A 24,795-nucleotide genomic window follows, 5' to 3' on the forward strand; every position below is an offset into this window, starting at 1 on the left:
GGGTTTCCCCGTACTGTCACCCTTTTTTGTGTATAGTGTCCCTCACCATCCAAACTCAGGGACCAGAGATTCTGAGGTTTCTATCAAGACTTTTATCTGGGATCTTAATATTCACCATGTAAAACTCAGGGGTGGATTCAAATTGGATATCAAGATGTACTGTAAATAAAATATAGTAGGAATTTACAGTTAAAAGTATGAGCATATGATTGTTGCAAACTTTAAAAATTAGTGTGTATGTGGTACCACTGAAAACATAAATGAAGGTTGGTGAGTCAGATAGTTTGAATAGAATTCCTTTTCTACTTTTACTTTTTTTATTTTTTTATATAAATTTATTCATTTTAATTGGAGGTCAATTACTTTACAATATTGTATTGGTTTTGCCATACATCAACATGAGTTCACCATGGGTATACATGTGTTCCCCATCCTGAACCCCCCTCCCTCCTCCCTCCCTGTACCATACCTCTGAGTCATCCCAGTGCACCAGCCCCAAGCATCCAGTATTGTGCATCAAACCTGGACTGGTGATTCGTTTCTTATATGATATTATACATGTTTCAATGTCATTCTCCCAAATCATCCCACCCTCTCCCTCTCCCACAGAATCCAAAAGCCTGTTCTATACATCTGTGTCTCTTTTGCTGTCTCGCATACAGGGTTATCATTACCATCTTTCTACATTCCATATATATGTTTTAGTATACTGTATTGGTGTTTTTCTTTCTAATCAACATTTCTTTTAATTGGCTATTTATTAAGTTACAGAATGGCTAAATCAAACTGAAATTACATAGGTTTTTGTAAAACTAAAAGGAGGAATATATAAAGCTGTTGGGGAAATAGATAAAGGAAATGATTCCTGGACTTATTTTTCTTTATGCTATGGGGGAAAAAATCTTCCTAGTTGAGAAAGAAGCCTGTCTTTCACTCTGATGCTTATTTCAGGAGCCAAACTTGTGTTCTGGGAGTGAATTACTATTGAAGTGGGTTGCTCTTTAAATACCTCAAAGGACAGGTTTGTTTTGTGTGTGTGTGTATGTTTGTATGACCCTTTGATAAGGTTATGGGAGGTATTTAGATTCCATTTAGATGTATAAAACCAGACTACAGATGTATTTTCTGAACTAATATATAGTGAAATTAAGGCATCATATCTCTCCTTTTCTCCCGAGTGTGGTAAGAATTAGAGGGGAGAGCAAAATTTGACTTTGCATCCACACTGTAAAAGCATGATTCCAGGACTGCTCCACGTGCAGGAATTTCAGAGACTTCTGCCAGCTGTGTACTGGTGAATGAAACCCAATTACTTATAAATTAACCTGCATTGGAGCAAGGGATGATATGCTACATCTCAGCAAGTATCATCACCCTCACTAAGGGAGACACCTGATTTTCCAAATTGAAATAAACCAAAAGCAACCAGCACAAGCCTAAACTTTACTCAGCTGTCATACATCTGGTGGGAACATACTGTCAGGTACTGTACTAAGCTCCAGGGCTAGAAAAGGAATAAACTGTACTCTCTGTGCTTTACAGTCTCACAGTCTGTGGTAGGGGAGGTAAAGAGGAGCAGGGTGATGGGAAATGAGAAAATTAGTCTTACAAATTACAATAAACGCGAAAAGGGATATGTCTAGGCTCCTTAAATACTAAAGAGCAGGAGTGGAGAAAGGTTTATCAGAGCAAGTAGCCTTTCTGGCGGGACACACAAAGAGAATTGAGCCTGTCTGAGTAGAAGCAAGGAGAGTAATGTTTTTGTAGGAGGAACAGCTTGCAGAAAGGCATCAGGTTGTAACAGAGCAGGATTCTGTTGGGAAACTGCAAATTGGAAAACACAAAGAAATGTGGTTTCATTTTTGCCTATAGTTCTCATTCATTTAGAACACTTGATATAAAAATGGTGCTTAATTAACCTTTAAAACTTCCCTCTGAGAATGGCCTTTGGAGCTCAGCATCAGGTCTGGGCTGCCGTATGTGTCAGGTCTTGGTGAAGGGTTGTCCTGGGCACCTCCAGGAGTGCACGCTCCATGCAGGGGCACCTGTGTTGCAGATTATAAGCAACGCAGGAGAACTTGTGTGGCTGCCGGGTCAGAGCTGTGGCCTTTGGGGGACCTGATGCGCTGTTCCCTAAATGTCCTGTGTATTACGTTCCCTCCCATCGGCTCTAAACATCCTTCTTCCTTTCTTCTACATGAGAAAGTCATTCTTATTTTGAAATTATAAACTAAACGCTACTATGTGGAAAAGGTTCTCATTTCGCCTGTGCAGTATATTCCATATATATACTTTGCTTGTGCGTAGTGGAGAAACATGTGTAAAGGTTTTCTATTTCCTTTTATAATGTAACAGGTTTGTCTGAATTTATTTAGTCATGTGAATTAGTCATGAGTCAAGACAACATTTGACTTTCAGAAACTACAGTCATCATGGCTTGGTAATGATTGTATCAGTAGGAAGAGTGTGTGTATATGTGTGTGTGTGTGAAGGGAGGGCATAAGAGAGTGAACTTTCCATTCACAAGCATAAAATAACTCAAAGAAAAAACATTCTGAAATTTTAATATGCCATGTTGTCCCCTAAAAGCAGCTGTATTCCCTCGTCGGCCTCTCAGAAAGCTCAACAGAATGCCCGGTGCCCTGCTGTGTGACCAGTCACCACAGACAACATGTCTGTGGTGTCACAAGCCAAATAACATGGCCAGAGCCACTGTTTTAATCTTCCAGTTGACATCTGAATGTAGGCAGTTGTTTTAAAGTGGCAATTAGCTGCACCCTCTGGGAATTTATTTCCAAAATTTATGCTAGTCTTTATGCGTCTCATTATTTTGCTTATGTAGGCTGTCTTGTTCAGCTAAATAAAGCTATGTGGTGATTATCTGCTTTCCTTAGGCATCCTACTTTAAATTTGATAGAGGGAATGATGGATATGCCTGCAGTCTGCACCAGAGTCAAAGACATGATGTAACGCTATGGGGATATTTATTTGGTTTCTAGACTTTATTTTGAACTTACAAAAGAGTAGAAATTCAGGTATTTTTATACATTATCATGTGCTTAGAGCCGAGGAGATAAACTCCAGACATCTATCTACATGTTGGAAAATATAGAAAAGACTGATTTGAGAATTTGGTTGGCAGTGATTTCCAGCTTTGGTCCTAAAGTAAAATCTAAATTGTACTGATTTGTTCATTCCACAGTGTGTCATAAGATAGGCTTCGACTTTAACAACGGCCCTCCCCCTGCTCAAGTACAGATCCAAAATACTCTGTTAGAATTGTTATGGTGTCTCCTCAAAGAGCATGGAACAGAGAATGGGCCTAGAACTATGTGGAGTTAGCAAAATTGTGCCTTAACTTCCTACTAAGAGAAATTAGTACATATGTAATTAAATGGATCACTCATTAAAATTAAAGGCATTTCTTCTTGAATATAATTGTCTTTAATTTTTTCTGAATATAGTGGTTTTCCACTATAGTATATGCCTTATACTTTTCAATTCCTTACTTATAAAGAGAAAGGCTATGGAAAATATGAGTCAAGGATTTAGTCGATTTCAAACTTTCTTTGTTCAGACAGTTGATAATGAGAGTCCCATCACAGTGAGATGGTCTGCGCTTGGGCCACTTAGTAGTTTGCCGCTTACATCATGGACACACCTCAGTGGTGAATTCCATACTGTCTGTATGATCTGATTGAGGAAGTCAGACTTACTGATTTCATTGGCCTTTCATTCATATGAAACTGCCAATCCCTCTCTTCTCTACGAAGGAGGAATTATAAGTAGGAGACATTTGCCATCCAGGCTCCCTATCCTCCAGTGCTAGAAGTGGTCCTTGCCCAGCTCTGCAGAGTACAGTGATCACTTCACCAATCTCCTAACTAACCTGCCAGTTCATCCGTATGCTTCATCCCTCAGTTATGTCCGAGTCTCTGTGACCCCGTGGACTGTAGCCTGCCAGGCTCCTCTGTCCATGGGGATTCTCCAGGCAAGAATACTGGATTGGGTTGCCATGCCCTCCTTCAGGTCCCCCGCATTGCAGGTGAATTCTTTACCGTTTGAGCCACCATGGTCTCCATGAAACATACTGCTTAGGGCCAAGAGCACATGCAAGCATCTTGCAAACCGGCTTCTCTCTAATGTCCTTGTGTTACCTTTGCACCTGTACGTTTTAAAGTTACTTACTTATAATAAACAGTCAGTTGTTTTATTTTTCAGTCAGGTTCCCTGGGAGGTGGATTCTGAGATAGAGATTAGCATACTTGACGTTTATTAGGGAGTGCTTTTGAAACAACACCTGCAAAAGGAAAGGGAAGGAAATAGGCTTCAGCAGAGGGAGAAGTTGGGCTATAACACAGTTTCAAAAAAGCCTTCATCCACCACCACAAACAGCTCCTGAAATCTGGAATGCCACTTTAGAGATGTATCAGATTGGGGATCAAGGTGCTGGACCTTCTCCCCTCATGCTGACTGGTCTTTGTCTTTGACCTGCTCCAGACACTGGCTTTCTCTTCTCAGGAGGAGGAGAGCTGGTGGCTGAGGACTGTTTGTGCTGCCCTCCCAGTATCTGGAGGAGCAAGGCCTTTCGTCCTGAAGGGGGATCTATTTCCACTAAATCTATTGATAAACATTGTAGTTATCACCAGTGCATTTATTTAGTTAAATATCACTTAAATCCACATAAGATACAGTCAGAAAGAGGTAGCTCCTTCTATGGCAAGTAAATTGATTTTGTTTTTAAAGACTCAGAAATTAAGGTAAGAACTGAATTACATGTTAAGTATAAAAATATTGCTCTTTTCATAGGTCCCAAATTAACCTTACGAAATGACCATTTTATAGGTCATAAATGTTAAAGTTGACAATTTCATAAGGAAAACACTAATATAAATGATTGGGAAAATGTCATAGAATATAGAAAGAGTTTGCAAGCAAGTAACTTTATGAGATGCTTCTTTCAGTTCTAACAGAAAATGAAACTGATAATTATTGACTCAATGGTATTGGCACGGTTTCTTTAAAAAATGTGTTACACCAATCAGTGATCTATTCTCAGAGAAAATCCTTTGACCCTACATCAGACAACTGGTCAAGGAATATACCCTTAGATATTTCAAGTTAAAATATTGGAAAAATTTAGTCTGGTAACAGTTGCCTCCTTTGCTGGCTTCTTATTTTTTGGTGTCTCTGCCATTTTGTACTCCTTCCAAGTTGCTGACTGATACTCAGTTTTGGAATAGGGATAGTTCTAGGATTTGTGCAACCTACTGCTGCTGCTGCTGCTGCTGCTAAGTTGCTTCAGTTGTGTCCGACTCTGTGCGACCCCATAGACGGCAGCCCATCAGGCTCCCCTGTCCCTGGGATTCTCCAGGCAAGAATACTGGAGTGGGTTGCCATTTCCTTCTCCAATGCATGAAAGTGAAAAGTGAAAGTGAAGTAGCTCAGTCCTGTCCAACTCTGAGCGACCCCATAAAGCATGTACAATTTGGTGTACACAATTTGGTGATCCTCAAGAAAAGGGATCTTGAACTAGGTATAAGTGATTACTTAGAATAAAAAAAAAATCACACAAAAAACTAACTTTAGAAAGTTTATAAATAGTATAATAAAATTTATAAACATAACATTTTATTAATTGGCTGCATCTTTTTAATTTTAATTGGAGGATAATTACTTTACAATATTGTGATGGGTTTTGCCATACAATTTTGCTTCCATACATTTGATCACTTTATAAATGAAAATAATTTTGTAATATTTTTTATAAAGGAAAATAGAAGAGTAGTTCAATCTGTCCTCTAGCATGGTTGATAATTTAGATAAACCTCTTTTTATCTTTATAACTCATCATTGGTAATCTTTTGTCAGTGTTTTCAGATTGTCAAGCAGAAGAAAACCCTTATCAAATTTCAGATACAAACATTCTCAGAGTATTCAGAGCATAATACCTTTATTGGCGCAGAATCTTAAATCCTCTTTAATCTTAAATCTTAATCTTAAATCTTCAGTAACCACTTTGTCACTGATGACATCATTAGAGAGTTTTACCTTATCTGAACTTCAGCATTTTGCATAATCAGCAGAAAGTTAAGTCTTTTTCCTGTATTTCATTTTTTTACCTTGTCTAATTTGTACTTTATTGGTGAGGTTGAAAACTCTTTCAGTGCTTTCTTTTTTTATTGCAAGATATTTGCTTTACAATATTGTGCTGGTTTCTGCCTTACATCAACATGAATCAGTCATAGGTATACACATGTCCTCTCCCTCTTAAATCTACCTCCCATCTCCCAGCCCATCCCATCCCTTTAGGTTGTCACAGAGCACTGGGTTGAGCTCCGTGTGTTACACAGCGAATTCCCACTGGCTGCCTGTTTTACATATAGTAATGTATGTATTTCTATGCCACTCTCTCAATTCATTCACCCTGTCCCTCCCACACTGAGTTCCCAAATATGTTCTCTATATCTGTGTCACCATTGCTGCCCTGCAAATCGATTCATCAGTGCTATCTTTCTAGATTCTATACACATACATTATTATACAATATTTGTCTTTCTCTTTCTGACTTGCTTCACTCTGTACAATAGCCTCTAGCCTCTAGCCTCTACCTCATTAGGACTGACTCAGTGCATTCTTTTGTAAAGCTGAGTAACATTCCATTTTATATATGCACCACAATTTCTGTATCCATTCATCTGTCAATGGACATCTAGGTGCTTCCATGTCCTGCTGCTGCTGCTGCTTTGCTTTAGTCGTGTCCGACTCTGTGCGACCCCATAGATGCCAGCCCACCAGGCTCCCCCATCCCTGGGATTCTCCAGGCAAGAACACTGGAGTGGGTTGCCATTTCCTTCTCCAATGCATGAAAGTGAAAAGTGAAAGTGAAGTCGTTCAGTCATGTCCGACTCTAGCGACCCCATGGACTGCAGCCTTCCAGGCTCCTCCATCCATAGGATTTTCCAGGCAAAAGTACTGGAGTGGGGTGCCATTGCCATCTCCTAGGTATTGTAAATAGTGCTGCAACACTCAGGTACAAGAATCTCTTGCAGTTATGGTTTTCTCAGGGTATATGCCCAGTAGTGGGATTGCTGGGTCATATGGTAGTTCTATTCCTAGTTTTTAAAGGAATCTCCATATTTTTTTCCATAGTGGCTGTGTCAATTTGCATTCCCACCAACACTGCGAGGGGGTTCCTTTTTCTCCATGTCCTCTCCAGTATTTATTGTTTGTAATCCTCTTTCACTGAAATTATCACTCTGCATTGAGTGTAAGTTTACCTCTTACATTTAGCCCTGTCCCTAGTTTCTTCTTCACATTTTTTCCTTCTGGAATTTTAGCATACCACTCAGCTGAGGTCAATTAGTTCAGTTCAGTCGCTCAGTCATGTCTGACTCTTTGTGACCCCATGAATCGCAGCACGCCAGGCCTCCCTGTCCATCACCAACTCCCAGAGTCTACTCAAACTCACATCCATCGAGTCAGTGATGCCATCCAGGTCACATGTAGTTACAATAGAAATTTTGAAAAACAACATCAAGTAGATTCTAGAAGAAAAATATTTGATGAAAGTATATCTGTTTTTAAATCAAAAGTTTTAAGAATAATACATAATCTTTATGAAGGAATTATTGAAACTGGAGGAATGTATTCTTTTATTCCTGTAAGTCAAATGGCACCACAGGGTGTTACTGACATACTATCTGTTAACAGGTTAACGAGAAAGAAAGTCTTCCTCCACCTAAACCTGGCTGGTCATCATACATCTGGTTTGAGATTATTTAGTGTGAGTGAACAAAGGAAATTTCTCTGAACACTGTGAGAATCTATTCCACTAAGAAGTCCAGACAGTGCAACATGATAAATGGATATTTTGTTTATTTTAATTATTGGACAGGATGTTGGATGGCTAAGTTTTTATTTAGTATAAAGGTTTCTGTTTTATATTTCTTTGGGTTTTGATCTCCATTGGTCTACTTTCCCATTACAGCAGAACTTAGGTTCTTCATAGTTTAATATCATTCCTGTTTATTAATTGCATAATTTTTAGTGCTTTTAGACCACTGAATTATTTGACACAGATGGTCAAAACAATATCCTTACAAGATAATTACATATAATTTCAAACAACCAGAGATGGGCCAATATAGGATAGGTTGTGATATGTTGTGTTTCCCACATTTTTCCTGGTGTTCCCAGCATTCCAGAAGCTCTGTTGAATTTTATTCTCTAGTACATGCTCTGGAGAAGGCAATGGCATCTCACTCCAGTACTCTCGCCTGGAAAATCCTATGGACGGAGGAGCCTGGTAGGCTGTAGTCCATGGGGTCGCTAAGAGTCGGACATGACTAAGCGACTTCACTTTCACTTTTCCTTTCATGCATTGGAGAAGGAAATGGCAACCCACTCCAGTGTTCTTGCCTGGAGAATCCCAGGGACGGGGGAGCCTGGTGGGCTGCCGTCTATGGGGTCGCACAGAGTCGGGCACGACTGAAGCGACTTAGCAGCAGCAGCAGCAGTACGTGCTCATTGACCTGTTCAGAAATTGGAGGCCTTCCTCTGAAATCCCACTGTAGGAGCAGGGAAAATATGTGAGCCTAGCAGGTAGGTGAACAAGAATAACATCAGTATGAATAAAAAACTTCTATATATAAAATTACAACTTGAAACTGTAATGTTTAGCCTCTTTTTTTCTAATGAAACAGAAAATAATTGTTTAGTTTTTTAAAGTATTGCCCTTTAAAGCCTGAGTTCTTACTTTTGAAAAATACGTTTTAAATTTCTGTTCTCTGCCATTTAAATAATTGTGTCAGGCTTCCAAAGAACTTTCCTTAAAGATGCTTACCTGTTCTTAAAAAGTTATGAGTGTGATTTTTAAAAAATGGTATTTTAGATTAATCTTTTTATTTGAAAAATAGAACATTTTTGTCCTTTCTCCATCTTCTAAAAGCAAAAACACTAAATACCAAGCATATGTGTTTATGGTATGCAGGTCTTTCCGATGAGCCCATAAAAAGTGAAGCCCTACATTTCCTTGTGAATTGATGATTTATTACCATAGTTGAATAGTTCTTTTCATTGGCATGGGATATTTTTTTCAAGGTATACTTCTTCATGATTAATGACTTTCACAGAATATTAGAGCCTCCAAAATCAAGTATGTGGCTTATCCATAACCTGTTGATTACTTAAAAAATTGATGAACCTTAATTTTGAAAAATTTTGTGCAGCTATGTTCTAGAAAACATTTCTATTCAATGCAGAAAAAATTGAAATAAATTTATATAAATAAATTTAAATGATTTTAAAGTAGTGAATATATAGAAATAGCTCATGTATATGATACATATGTACAGAAAATTATTTATATGCAACTATCCATAAAATGGGGCTTCCCAGTTTGTGCTAATGGTAAAGAACCTGCCTGCCAATGCAGGGAACATAAGAGACATGGGTTCAGTCCCTGGCTGGAAAGATTCCCTGGAAGAGGGCACAGCAACCCACTCCAATATTCTTGCCTGGAGAATCCCATGGACAGAGGAGCCTGGTGGGCTTCAGTCCACGGGGTCACAGAGAGTTGGACGTGACTGAAGTGACTGAGCACACACACGCGCGTTCATTAAATGAAATGGTACTCAAGAATAAATTTCAAAGTAACTTTAAACAATTATACAGATTAACGTGTTCCATATGTTAGAAAATTTTGGTATATGGTTCCGTCTTAATTTTTGTTGTCCTTCACTAACTGACCAGATATATTACATAATAGTATATCACAACAAATTAATTCCTTTATAAATAAATTCCTTTATAAATTTTAATCCTTTATAAATTAATAACTGATAGTCACCACCATATTATGCTATATAGTCTAATACTGTCATTGTTTGAGTGGTCTGCTACAATGTACATTTTGTCCAATTGAGAAAAAATGTATTTCATAAAAATAGTAAATGTTTAAAAATAGAATTGTACTTGGGAACTTTTTGAAGCTTCATTTTGTTCAAATTGGATTGTGTTCTGCCTGGAAAAAATTGTTTTTCAGGGTTTCTACGCTTGGTGCTTGCTGATTCTACTGCATAGTGATTGAAAAACCTACCAAATTAAGTGATATATTGGATAAAAAACATTTAACCATCAAAATTAGATGTAAACAGAATTTAAACAGACTTGAAAGGATCACAAAAATATGAAAAAAAAATACTTTATAAACATCTTTAGTGGGACTATTTAAATTCTGGCAGTAATTATTAATAAGACAAACAAGAAGTTGCATTCAAGTGATCATCATTAGTACATCTTTTGAGTTCTGTTTTTGAATTCCTGTTTTGAGTGCATTTTTGAACTGGAAAAACAAGAGTGGTATATGTTATGTCTGCCTTCTAGGAATTTAACTTCTATTTAGTGAGGCAAAAGCAATTCATATAAAACAGCATATCCTACTTTTCATGGCATACATTGTAAGAATATACTTTATTGATCAACTGTTCTCACAGAAGCTGTCAGATCATATCAGTGCAAAAGTAAGTGATTACTTGTATAGATGCCTGATGATACAATAGAAAGAATCTGGAATTTGGTATCAGAAGACTGGCTGTGTCAGATTCCTCTTATGCCCAAAGTTGTATTATTTCAGCCTATAATTTTTCTCCGGTCATTACTGTAGCATCCAGCTATGGCTGGGGTAACCTGGTGGAACCTCACTTCTGCTGCACTGAATATTTGTCACCACATTGCTTCTCAGCTGCCATCACATGGGAGATAATGGAAACTCACTCAGCAGTTCTGAAAGTGTGAGAAACCCTTAGGTCACTAAGAAGTGTGAGCTGGTAGATAAATATTTCCCTCTGTTGTCCATCTGTAGCCAATTCTGGGATGCATTCTCCACACTCCTCAGAGGGTATCCAGTGAGATGAAACCCCAGTTATTATCATAAGACAGCTTGATAAGGCATCCTTGAACTGGCTTTTCCTTCTTCTTCCTTTCACTAGTACAAATGCCCTGTTCCTAATTCCTAGGATCTGTACATAAAGTCTGACACTGTTTCCACTGTTTCCCCATCTATTTCCCATGAAGTGATGGGACCAGATGCCATGATCTTCGTTTTCTGAATGTTGAGCTTTAAGCCAACTTTTTCAGTCTCCACTTTCACTTTCATCAAGAGGCTTTTAGTTCCTCTTCACTTTCTGCCATAAGGGTAGTGTCATCTGCATATCTGAGGTTAGTGATATTTCTCCAGGCAATCTTGATTCCAGCTTGTGCTTCTTCCAGCCCAGCATTTCTCATGATGTACTATGCATAGAAGTTAAATAAGCAGGGTGACAATATACAGCCTTGACGTACTCCTTTTCCTATTTGGAACCAGTCTGTTGTTCCATGTCCGGTTCTAACTGTTGCTTCCTGACCTGCATACAGGTTTCGCAAGAGGCAGGTCAGGTGGTCTGGTATTCCCATCTCTCTCAGAATTTTCCACAGTTTATTGTGATCCACACTGTCAAAGGCTTTGGCATAGTCAATAAAGCAGAAATAGATGTTTTTCTGAAACTCTCTTGCTTTTTCGATGATCCTGCGGATGTTGACAATTTGATCTCTGGTTCTTCTGCCTTTTCTAAAACCAGCTTGAACATCAGGAAGTTCACGGTTCACATATTGCTAAAGCCTGGCTTGGAGAATTTTGAACAGTACTTTACTAGCGTGTGAGATGAGTGCAATTGTGCGGTAGTTTAAGCATTCTTTGGCATTGCCTTTCTTTGGGATTGGAATGAAAAATGACCTTTTCCAGTCCTGTGGCCAAATGACCTTTTCCAGTCCTGTGGCCACTGCTGAGTTTTCCAAATTTGCTGGCATATTGAGTGCAACACTTTCACAACATCATCTTTCAGGATTTGAAATAGCTCACTGGAATTCCATCACCTCCACTAACTTTTTTTCGTAGTGATGCTTCCTAAGGCCCACTTGACTTCGCATTCCAGATGTCTGGCTCTAAGTGAGTGATCACATGTTCGTTATTGTCTGGGTCCTGAAGATCTTTTTTGTACAGTTCTTCTGCGTATTCTTGCCACATCTTAATATCTTCTGCCTCTGTTAGATCCATAGCATTTTTGTCCTTTATAGAGCTCATCTTTGCATGAAATGTTCCCTTGGTATCTCAAATTTTCTTGAAGAGATCTCTAGTCTTTCCCATTCTGTTGTTTTCCTCTATTTCTTTGCATTGATTGCTGAGGAAGGCTTTCTTATCTCTTCTTGCTATTCTTTGGAACTCTGCATTCAAATGGGAATATCTTTCCTTTTCTCCTTTGCTTTTCACTTCTTTTCTTTTCACAGCTATTTGTAAGGCCTCCCCAGACAGCCATTTTGCTTTTTTGCATTTCTTTTCCATGGGGATGGTCTTGATCTCTGTTTCCTGTACAATGCCACGAACCTCCGTCCATAGTGCATCAGGCACTCTGTCTATCACCTAATCCCTTAAATCTGTTTCTCACTTCCACTATATAATCATAAGGGATTTGATTTAGGTCATACCTGAATGGTCTAGTGGTTTTCCCTACTTTCTTCAATTTAAGTCTGAATTTGGCAATAAGGAGTTCATGATCTGAGCCACAGTCAGCTCCTGGTCTTGTTTTTGCTGACTTTTTAGAGCTTCTCCATCTTTGGCTGCAAAGAATAAAATCCATCTGATTTCGGTGTTGACCATCTGGTGATGTCCATGTGTAGAGTCTTCTCTTGTGTTGTTGGAAGAGGGTGTTTGCTATGACCAGTGCGTTCTCCTGGCAAAACTCTATTAGCCTTTGCCCTGCTTCATTCTGTATTCCAAGGCCAAATTTGCCTGTTACTCCAGGTATTTCTTGACTTCCTACTTTTGCATTCCAGTCCCCTATAATGAAAAGGACATCTTTTTTGGGTGTCAGTTCTAAAAGGTCTTGTAGGTCTTTATAGAAATGTTCATGGGAAATAGATGGGGAAACAATGGAAACAGTGTCAGACTTTATTTTTGGGGGCTCCAAAATCACTGCAGATGGTGATTGCAGACATGAAATTAAAAGATGCTTACTCCTTGGAAGGAAAGTTATGATCAACCTAGATAGCATATTCAAAAGCAGAGACATTACTTTGCCAACAAAGGTCCATCTAGTCAAGGCTATGATTTTTCCAGTGGTCATGTATGGATGTGAAAGTTGGACTGTGAAGAAAGCTGAGTGCCAAAGAATTGATGCTTTTGAGCTGTGGTGTTGGAGAAGACTCTTGAGAGTCCCTTGGACTGCAAGGAGATCCAACCAGTCCATTCTAAAGGAGATCCGTCCTGGGTGTTCATTGGACGGACTGATGCTAAGGCTGAAATTCCAATACACACCTCATGCAAAGAGTTGACTCATTGGGAAAGACCCTGATGCTAGGGGGGATTGGGGGCAGGAGGAGAAGGGAATGACAGAGTATGAGATGGCTGGATGGCATCACCGACTCGATGAACATGAGTTTGGGTAAACTCTGGGAGTTGGTGATGGACAGGGAGGCCTGGTGTGCTGCGATTCATGGGGTCAAAAAGAGTTGGACATGACTGAGCAACTGAACTGTAATGATACATAGATTATTTGCACACAAATCTTGAAGGAAATGGCTACCCTCTCCAGTATCTTTGGCAAGAAAATTCCATGGACAGAGGAGTCTAGTTGGCTTCAGTCCATGGGGTCCCAAAGAGTTGGATACAACTGAGAAACTAACACTTTCACTGCTTTTATAACACTGTTTTTTAAGTATCATAGCATTAAGATACTTTTTAAAAATATTTACTAAGAATGTGAACATGGCAAAACAAAAAACAATAAAATCCCCTTTAAATCAAGAGGCAGCCTGGATTTCTTGGGTTCAGGCTCAAAGTTTGTTAGTGACTAGCTGTATGACCTTAGGCTAAGTCTTTTGTGTCCTGGTTTTAACACTTATAAGTATGGTTAAAACTAGTACCTACATTGTAAGGGTTGCTGTGATGTTTAAACTTAAATCTCTTAGCAGTAACTGACTTAGCTGAGTAAGGCTAAAATGATTTCATTTATACAAAGCATTATAATAATGTCAGGCACAGTAATGACTTAAAACAATGCACACTTATTTTACAGTCTGGAGATCAAGATTTCCACAGGACTGTGTTCCTTGCTTTTTTAGCTCCTGGAGCCTCCTTACCATGGGACCCCTTCTTCCCAACTCTCCTTCTGTTGTCACATCTCCTCTGACTCTGACTTCCTTGCCTTCTTCTTTTTGGGTTTACTAGGATAATCAGAATAATCTCCTCATCTCAACATATTTAATCACATTCACAAATTCTGTTTTGCCAGAACAGGCAAAGGTGACATTTTTATTGGTTTCAAGGATTAGAATGTGGATATCTTTAGGGAACAATTATTCTGTCTAATAAAGTTCTCAACAAAGTTGGCCGAATAAATTCCTCTGAGCCCCACGTATATCATTTATTGCAATCAAAATAATTATAGTCAGAATGACATGATTTGGTAAGATTAAGCAGGAACGGTCTATGTTTATTATATAAGTTTGTACCATTATAAAATCATACTTTACAACTGCGCTTTTGGGACTCTGTCCTGGTGGTCCAGTGGTTAACTCTCCATGCTTCCGATGCTGGGGGCCCAGGTCCCATCTCTAGTTGGGGGACTAAGATCCCACATGCCACAGCTAAAGATCCTGCATGCTGCAACCAAGACCCAGCACAGCCAAATAAAACTAACTAAAGAAAATTGGTCTTTCAATGCTGTCTTAATCCTTACACTGATTCATAGGTAGCTTTATTTTATCTCATGCTGTGTTTGAGCCCTGGTCATTCTAAGAGATTTGGAGTTTCCCAAACCCCCATGGTACTCAAGACTAGCCTTTATTTTTTAATTTGTCACTTTTCTTTCTCCCTTAGAAGACTCTCAGCTCTTTGAAATGCTGTGTCCTGGTTTTCTATGAGTGTTCTGTTTGGCCATATCTAGAATGAAGTAATGATCACTAATTTCTGTTGAATGATCCATAGCCAAATGAATGTATGCATTTGTGAGACAAGGCCAAGCACATAGAATACTTAAAGGATAGATTTTCAATCTGATGTTGTTTAATCTGTAACTGTTGAAATGATTAAATGTATTTTTTTTGCATTTAAGCTGCTAAACAGCAAAGATACAAAAATCAATATTACAGTTTTAAATATTTTGGTGGTAATATTTTGGATTAATATGCTCAAGAAAATATTGTGATAAAGTGTGTACCCTACAAATAAACCTTAATTACTGAGGGCAGAGAACTTAAATACAACTGAGTGTCAACTTCTCCCTCAGAAAGCAAGGGCAGAACTGATGATCTCAGAATTCCATCGCGTTATACTTGGAAAAACAAGACCTTGAAGCCACTTACATGGTAAAATACAAATGCAAGCAGATATTGCCACTGAACTCTTTATGTTTGCAGCAACAAATATGCAACTGTATAGTCAAATTAGGTAGTGCTGTTGGCAGTCTGGAATTTTGCCTCAGGTGACATGAGATTTTGATTGTACCCTGAAACTACATGCCAGAATGCTATAAGTTTCCAATGTTAATTTTGTAGTGAAATTAGGTGTGAATGTGATGACTGATGTAATCTGTGCTATACTATCAGATTTATATTTGGCATTAATATGTTGCTTCTGGGTACAGTAGTGACTTTCCCAATTTTCCCTGTCCCTTAGCCTGTTGGAAGGAAGCCATCAAAACAGCATGAGGTCAGACCAAGGCTCATTTTTTCAGTTGTTGAAATCACACTTGATGTAGGGCACTGAAGTATTTTGTGTGGTCCGCAAATTCAAATTCAAGCTTTAAATGTCTTTCCTTTACATTAGTAGTGTTGTTTTTCAGTAGAATTGTGTTCCTTATTTGGAAAGTTTCTTTGTACAATTATTCAAGATTTGATATGCCCAGATTTACAGAATCATTGAGGCTTTAAGATATGCTGCTTAGGACTTAGGATAGCAAAATCAGTTTTAGTAATACTGCTCTTCTGTGATATTCATAGTTTCCAAAATTTAAAGTTTACATGTGAGCCACTGTGATGGTTAATATATGTCAAATTGACTAGGCTACAGCATTGTTGTTTGGTCAAACATCAGTTTGGGTGTTGCTGTAAAGATATTTATTAGATGTGCTTGGTAACATTGGTAGACTATGTACAGATGATTCCCACAGATATGGGAAAAATCATGAAGAAGTTTGGAAAACGCTGGCCTGTGAAATATCTGGAACTTTTTATTTATTTAAAAGTTTCTACCTTTCAATTTGATATTTTGACTGAGTAATGGATACTGGTTTTAAAATTTTGAAATGTATGTAAAGAAAAGCAATATGAATTGGATATCAAGGAGTTTAATATCTGATAATAAGATGACTTTATAAGATACTGCCTTAAAAGGTTATAAACTTGCAGTATAGCTATGGTACAGGAATGAAATACTAGATTATTTTGTCTCAAAGCAATTATTATTGATTCCAGATGGGGAGGTAAATACCATACACACATACACACACCTACACACACACACACACACACATCATTCATTCATTCATTCATTCAGTTGTGTGTATAAATTTAGAGAGAATAGCATTGTGAGTAACTGGGATCTATTTTATTCATTTAGATCCAGTAAAGGAAATGTTTTGAAAGAGATATTTCTTTATTTTTAGATAATGTAAAATAACAGATGAATAAAATAAGGCAATGGCACCCCACTCCAGTACTCTTGCCTAGAAAATCCCATGGACAGAGGAACCTGGTGGGCTGCAGTCCATGGGGTCGCTAAGAGTCAGACACGACTGAGCGACTTCACTTTCCCTTCTCACTTTCATGCATTGGAGAAGGAAATGGCAACCCACTCCAGTGTTCTTGCCTGGAGAATCCCAGGGATGGGGGAGCCCGTGGGCTGGCGTCTATGGGGTCGCGCAGAGTCGGACACGACTGAAGCGATTTAGCAGCAGCAGCAAAGTAATTCAAGACAAAGAATACTTCAGTAGGAAGCTACAGTCTTAGATCCCTTACGGCTAGTCAGCAGTGCCTTCCCAAATTATGTTAGGAATTAAAATATGCTTAGGGCTGTGTTAGGTTTAGAAAAATAACACAGTGTAACAATTCTATGAGTGTATTTTGGAGCTAGGTTTGGATTCTAGATCTGTTACTTGACTCAGTGACTATGGCAAGCTTATTTAACCTGCTTATCTATAAAGTGGGGAGAAGTAACAGTAAGCAATTCTAGAGGATTCTGAGGATTAAAGGAACCACTAGAGTAGTGGCTAGCACTGTGAAGATTCTCCCATCCTTTCATCCTCATATAGTTTTTAATACAAAATTAAAATTAAAAAAATACAACTGGCAAGGGGTTATTTTACTTTTGTCTTAATGTATTTAAAACGTGTGGCTAAAGCCAATAGTCCCCACAAACTTTGTGAAAGTCATCATTGTGCTACATTGAACAGAATGAGAAATGGAAGTATCATTAGTGTGTTGCATAAATCTGTCTCTCTTGGCCTTGAAGTGTGATTTCTTGTGAACTGTTGAAATTTCTTAATTTCAATTTTGAGATCCTAATACATGTTGTTGTTTAAGTGCTTATGAAATGCAAAGTGTACACAGTTGCCATAAGGATGACAAGTAAAAATGATGGAGATTGTCCACAGTTTTCAGAACACATTAGACCTCAGAGACACTAAAAATAAATCAGTTGAGATGTATAAAAATAATCTGAGTGCGAATAAATGCCCTCTTCGATACACTCTGCATATAGTCTGAACCTTCGTTCGTCCTTTCATCCTGTTGTCATAAACCCATGGATGGTATAACGCTGCCATAATGCTTTTTCTTGTAACATATAGGCGTCCATGCAGGCTTTGAATGCATGTCCCACTTGATTCATTTTTATGGGAATTACTGCATGCAAAGAAGGCTGAGTAATACTTGTTCTGTTTTCATTTCTTGCTTTGACCAGAATATCTTAATGTGCGTTACATCACAAAAAGTATACTTTAAATGTATTTTTTGCATCATGATGTCCAGTTATTGGTCAGACCATTTCACTTCATCCTTCTTCTTGACCGTCTCTTGAATGGGCCGAGTTTTTTTTACCAGAATAACTTTCTTCAGCTGCATCATCTATGCATATATAATTCCTCACATAGAGCTTCCTGCCATCTGTTTCACATTTTATTTCCCATGTATGCTTTCTTGTTTCATCATCTGTATTAGTTTGGAACTAATTCTTAAGTAAGAAGTAATGCTGTTTCCTGAGTCTGTTCTGAATTGCCGGGGGTTTTGGAAAACCTCTTATGCAAAAACAGTGAGCATTATGGGTATTAGGGAAAATTCTACTACTTTAAAATTTTGTGTTGAATCATCTTTCAGATTTAGGTACAACTCAGATAGTGTTTACTAACCTGACCTAATTTGGAAATCAGTGTCTCTTTAAGAATATATGGGAGAATTATATGATACTATAATATTTGATGGCATGACAAATTCACAGGAAAGTTTGAAACTTACACACAAAGGTTTCATAAAGAACTATTTTACATGAAGAAGCTGGGGTTCCCAGGTGGCAGAAGTGGTAAAGAACCTGCCTACCATTGCAGGAGACATAAGAGACATGAGTTTGATCTCTGGGTCGAGAAGATCCCCTGGAGGAGGGCATGGCAACCCACTCCAACCCGCTCCAGTATTCTTGCCTGGAGAATTTCATGGACCGAGGAGCATGGCAGGTTATGGTCTACAGTATCGCAAATGGTTGAACATGACTGAAGCAACTTAGCACACACACAAACCAAGATTTTCCTTCAGCATTTTCTATAAAAGAGAAGTGTAATACATTGGCCAGAGAAGGCAATGGCACCCCACTCCAGTACTCTTGCCTGGAAAATCCCATGGATGGAGGGGCCTGGTTGGTTGCAGTCCATGGGGTCACAAAGAGTCAGACACGACTGAGCTACTTCACTTTCACTTTTCACTTTGATGCATTGGAGAAGGAAATGGCAACCCACTCCAGTGTTCTTGCCTGGAGAATCCCAGGGACGGGGAAGCCTGGTGGGCTGAGGTCTATGGGGTCACACAGAGTCCAACACGACTGAAGTGACTTAGCAATAGCAATAGCAATACATTGGTGCTATCTTCTTCTAAGCAAAGAGGTATATAGATAACTGATAGCTCCTTCACCTTTGCCTGTGACATTTTTGTCAAGAAATAAGAGCAATCTACACAGTAAACTGGGCATTCCAAGTCTCTACTTCGCATTAATTTATATGTTAGCCAAAGTAAGTATTGTGCATGTTTCATTATGGATGTTTCCAAGTCAGTTTTCAGTATCTTCAGCCTCAATTTTATCAAGTTGATAAAATTGATAAAGAATGTAAAGAATGCCAGTAAGTTTAAGACTTGAAGCCTTGATAGATGTCTTAGCCTGACTGAGCAAATTGGAAAATAATGGAAGCCAAGGATAGCATGTCCTTTGAACTTAGCAGAAGCCCTGATGGCAGCACATCCTGGGATTTTTAGGGTGAGCAAGGAGGAAGTGCATGAGCACATCCTTAGTCTTCTCTCTCCAAAAGGATGCTTTGGGTTTTGAGAAGACAACTCTTCCAAGGCATTACTTATTAAAGTTTTATATCCTACTTTAAAAATGAAAATTAAACATAACTTGTTCTCCAGGAGATTCTAAATTTTGCCAAAGTCTAATTGTAATAAAAATGTTCTTGTTAGACTCAGTCAGGCTTTCTCGGACCTGAGCACAATCAAAATGTTCTACAGTGTTTAAGACGCTTGGGTAAGAAAGAAACACCAGCAATTGGTTTGAGCAACCCTGAACAGCAGATAGTGCTGGTGGAAGGCGTACTTTGGACAACAGTCTGATTGCCCCATGCAGGTGTAGCTTCTGAAATGTAAAGTCATTGTATTTTAGGGTAAAAGCGATTTAGAAATAAAAGGATTCAGCCAACTTGTTTTCCATGAGCCATATTTTGATGCTTAAGTGCTATTTTTTCCTAGTTAATTATGAGGACTTTAAAGAAAACACAGAGTCATAAACAACATATATTATAGCAAATGGTATGGTCTTATTCATGTGGTTTACATATGAGTGGAAAATTATCTTTATTCTGGTACTTTATAAGAATGCCTCAGTGGCGTTACAGCCATCAACTTCAAGAAATGTTTAATCATTTTTCCATTAAGTGGTTAGCTGAGTGACTTCACTTTCACTTTTCACTTTCATGCATTGGAGAAGGAAATAGCAACCCACTCCAGTGTTCTTGCCTGGAGAATCCCAGGGATGGGGGAGCCTGGTGGGCTGCCATCTGTGGGGTTGCACAGAGTCAGACATGACTGAAGTGACTTAGCAGCAGCAGCCTATTTCTATATACTTCACTGCTCCACTACTAGAAAACAATTTTTTTTAAAAAGGCTTTTTTTCTTTCTGGTGCTTATTTCATTAAGCTGTTATATTAAACATTCCTTTTGTCATATCTCTGCTGTCAGGTGATGCTAAAATAATAAAACTGCTTTGTATAATTCAGCAAAGAAAAAGGTAATCCATTTGTGTTTGACTGAAGAGTCTTTAGAATAAATCAACAAGACATGCTACATGTGTAATTATTTCAGGAAACAAAGCAGCCCTAAATGCTGTTTTTTTCCATTTATCCTCTTTCCTGTTCAATTTCAGTTGTTTCCAAGTTTCAAGAACTGGCAGGAGTAAACGGTAAAGTGCTTCCCTGCAGGGTTATGGTCTTGTTGGTGCTCTCATAACTAGTGTGTATAGAAAGGTTCCTAACTATCTGCTGCTAATGGTTGTGACCCAAAGGAAGTGTTATAACCAGATTTATATGTATGTGTGTGTATATATACACACCCACATCATATATATATATATATATATATGTATACATGTACACACACATTTTTCAGCCTTGCTGAAGATATTAATGGCACTTGTGATGTGATGAAGGGAGAATATACTATGTGCTGCTTTCCATAAGGGATGAGATAAATGACTATTACTCAGCCCTCAAATGCATACCAACCCAATATGAAAGCTGCTCGGCAGAAGAGGAATGTGCACCTAATTTGGGGGCAAAGAATTATGCAGAATGTGTCCAAGACACCTGCAGAAAATTAAAAGACTTTACTTCTCAGTATGTGAAATTCTCATGAGGTAATTACCCTCAGTGTCAGACATAATACCGCTCCCATTAGACAGAACACATTGAGGGAAAATTGAATAGACTTTTTGTTGGGAGTGCTCCTAAGGATTAATAGGGCTGTCTAAAGCAGTAATTGGAAGGTTTTCCCCCACTTTGCATGCAGCCATCCTCACTTGTGTCTTTCAGGTTTATTATTAGGCCATTGCCATTCTATTTACCATGGAGGCACAAGCATCTTCGTTGTTAACACTCCTGCCAGCATCTTTGTTTCTTCGGAATGGGCTGCTGCCTTTAACCACTTCCCTTTTTGTGCTGGCCTTGCCTTGCTTCCCTTTATGTCTCTCCATGGTCAGAGTGCCAAGAGCTGGCAGAAAGGGGGGTCCTTTTCCACGCATCGCAAAGATGAAAGTGACCAAATAGGGCTTGATCAGCTAAAGCATCTCACTTTGTTCCAGGGCTCTTTCATCCTCCAGGGAACTTCCTCAGCGGGGGTGGAGTGGAGAGCTAATCTTTCTGTGTTTTGGCATCTGTAACACTGATATCCAGTTTATAGATCTATACAGCAGGTCTCTTTATTTGGATGTTTAGTATGTCACTAATTATTGCATGATAAGATTTCTGAGCTAAAAGGATATTCAGAAATCTGTATCATATTATTTTCTCTGCTTCTTTAGCATAAGTAGTTTATCAGTAATGATGTTCTGGTTTAGGTTAAAATAAAAGTGACCTTAAAAGTACTGAATGTACAATCAGATTTTTGTGTATCACAGTGACTGATTCAGGTGTGAGGCGTGTGTGTGTGTGAGTGTGTGTTGTCAGAAGGAGAGAGGGTTTGGGATGGGAAATGAGGAAGAAGAATATTTATGTAGGCTAATGATTTTGAGATTCCCCTTCTTAGGTATTGTACTTGAAGCTAGAAACTTTAACTCTGCCTTTCAGTGCACATTTGAACACTTATGTATTGAATGAAAAATATCAGAATGGAAAATGTTCTGCCGAGAACAAGGACCATTACTATTAATTGTGCTGAAATAAGTCATTGAGAATGAAGAGATACCACCTGTTCCTTCACTTTATTCCTGTACATTCCTCTTTATTCCTCTGAGTTGATTATGTGACCAAATAATGCCACTTGAAACCACTGTGAATGGATTTGGGGTGGACTTTTTTTAAAGACAACTATATGATTTAGAGGATTACCGTTGCTGATATGTTCATCTTAATGTATTTATTTCAACTTAAAGTATACTCCCTTTTCTTTTTAGAAGAACTCAAGAAAATAAAATATTTGATTCTGGTTAATTCTCATTATCTTTTATTTGTGTGTTTATTCTTCTTCTCACTAGAATATAACGTCCTTAAAGATGGCTACTGTCTGTCTGATCTCACTTTTACATATCTTTCTTTCTTGACACAGCAAACTTTCAATAAATATTTGTTAAATAGAACCTTTTAGGGTAATTGTGGGGCTTCTCTGGTGGCTCAGACGGTAAAGAATCTGCCTGCACTGCAGGAGACATGGGTTTGGTCCCTGGGTTGGGAAGATCCCCTGAACGAGGGCATGGCAACCCACTCCAGTATCCTTGCCTGGGGAGTCCCCATGGACAGAGGAGCCTGGTGGGCTATGTAGTCCATGGAGTCGCAAAGAGTCGGACATGACTGAGCGACTAAACATAAGCACAGAGTAACTGTGATGGTTTTCACTAAATGACATACCAGCAGGTATGTGCTCGTGCAGGGGAAAGGTTTGCTCACTTTCACTTTTAAACCAAGCAATTTTTCCCCTGATACTCAGGGTAAAGAATAAAATAAAAATAATGACCAAGAAAAATTTTAGTTTTAAATATTGATCTTTTAGAAGAACTATAAAAGAATAAATAAATATAGTTTAGTGTAGTTTTCACAAATCTCTTTTGAGTTTAGTAAAATGATCAGTCCTTAATCTATAATACTGTCCCTGTAGCTAATTTCATATATATAGTTACTTATGAGATATATAAATGTATATGAGATATACACGTAAGCTGTAATTTATTTTTTATTGAAGTATAGTTGACATTGTATTTAAATGAACATAATATTTATTGGATATTTCCTATTTATTAGGTACTAGTCTAAGTAGTTTATCTTCACTGTATCATTTAACTCTGAGACAGTTAATTATATTGTTATCCTCATTTCATGAATGGGGAAATTACATTAACAGCAGATGATCCCTTGTATGCTTGGGAAACAATGAGTATACATAGTAAACATATCTTGTCAAAGGGGCAGGAAGCCACTGTGTGTACAATCCATGTGCACAGTACCATGATTTATTACACAGTTAAAGACCGATGATCTAAATGACCAGAAACAATAAGGGCAGGTACTGTGCAATATATCTAAATATTTCCATCTAAATTATATTTAATTCAGTATTTAAATGAATAAATTTCAATTTTCTAAAAAAATACTCTTGTCTATAGAATGTGCTCCTAGACATATGTAACTCTTTACCAGTTGAAAAGTCAGCAGTATAACTGAGAAAAGAAACTTTTACTTTTATATCATTTTGATTAATATAATTTAAATTTTAAAACTTAAAGCCATCTTTGTTAGACTACATCTTACCTAACCTTTGTGTAGAATAAGGGAGTACTGTAGTTTGCACAATAGGAAATTACTTATTTCCTAGTTTCACATGTTACACATGAATACTTATAAACTTTTATATGTAAATAACATGTATACATTTTTATATATATAAAAGATTTTATATATATATATATATATATATGTATATGTATTTAATAGTGTTATGCTCCAGTAAAGAGAGCAAAACATGGAGATTTTAACTTATAAGACTGATGCATCATTGTTTTAATCAAAGGATTCAACATAGATAGCTTTTGCTAGGTATTTAAATATAATTAAATATTTTAAGCTTAGACACAGAAGTATAAAGTGCATAATATAATGCCTCACACTTAGTAGATGCTCACTAAAAATGGCAGTTGTTATCACTATTCTTGTTACTACTTTTAGGCATGTGTAGTATAGTGGAAGCAATGGCACCCCACTCCAGTACTCTTGCCTGGAAAATCCCACGGACGGAGGAGCCTGGTGGGCTGCAGTCCATGGGGTCACTAAGAGCCGGACACGACTGAGCGACTTCACTTTCACTTTTCACTTTCATGCATTGGAGGAGGAAATGGCAACTCACTCCAGTGTTCTTACCTGGAGAATCCCAGGGACGGTGGGGCCTGGTGGGCTGCCATCTATGGGGTCGCACAGAGTTGGACACAACTGAAGCGACTTAGCAGCAGTATAGTGGATCTAACACTGGACTTGAGCTTATGTTAATAGTATGTCCTGACTCATTCCTATACTCCCTGAGTGTACTTGGGCAAAGTTTTTACTTCTAGAATTAAAATTTTCCACATCTTGTGATAAGGTGAAGTCATTTGATAAATTGTATATTTCTTTATGATTGGAGACCATTATTATTTTAATAATGTTTTTTTTATGGTTTATTTCCAGAACTAAATCTGTAGTATAACCCAGTTACATATAAAGCACGTTTACCTGATTATCTATTTATTCTAAGATTCTTCTGATCTGT

At 38.1% G+C, this 24,795-nt stretch overlaps 1 protein-coding gene across 1 annotated transcript in view; it reads right to left on the reverse strand.

The window, feature by feature from the left end:
• LOC147355170 (uncharacterized) overlaps positions 1 to 21,586 on the reverse strand; it is a 48,637-nt gene extending 27,051 nt beyond the window's left edge. The window contains exon 1 of the mRNA XM_086349366.1: positions 21,410 to 21,586. Coding sequence (XP_086205492.1) covers positions 21,410 to 21,586 — 177 coding nt within the window. The remainder of the gene's footprint in view (positions 1 to 21,409) is intronic.
• Between the last annotated feature and the right edge of the window lie 3,209 nt (positions 21,587 to 24,795).

This window comes from Bos grunniens, chromosome 17 (genome assembly GCF_055505025.1).
Source record: "Bos grunniens cultivar Pamir isolate PY7600 chromosome 17, Bosgru_T2T1.0, whole genome shotgun sequence".
Lineage (NCBI taxonomy): Eukaryota > Metazoa > Chordata > Mammalia > Artiodactyla > Bovidae > Bos > Bos grunniens.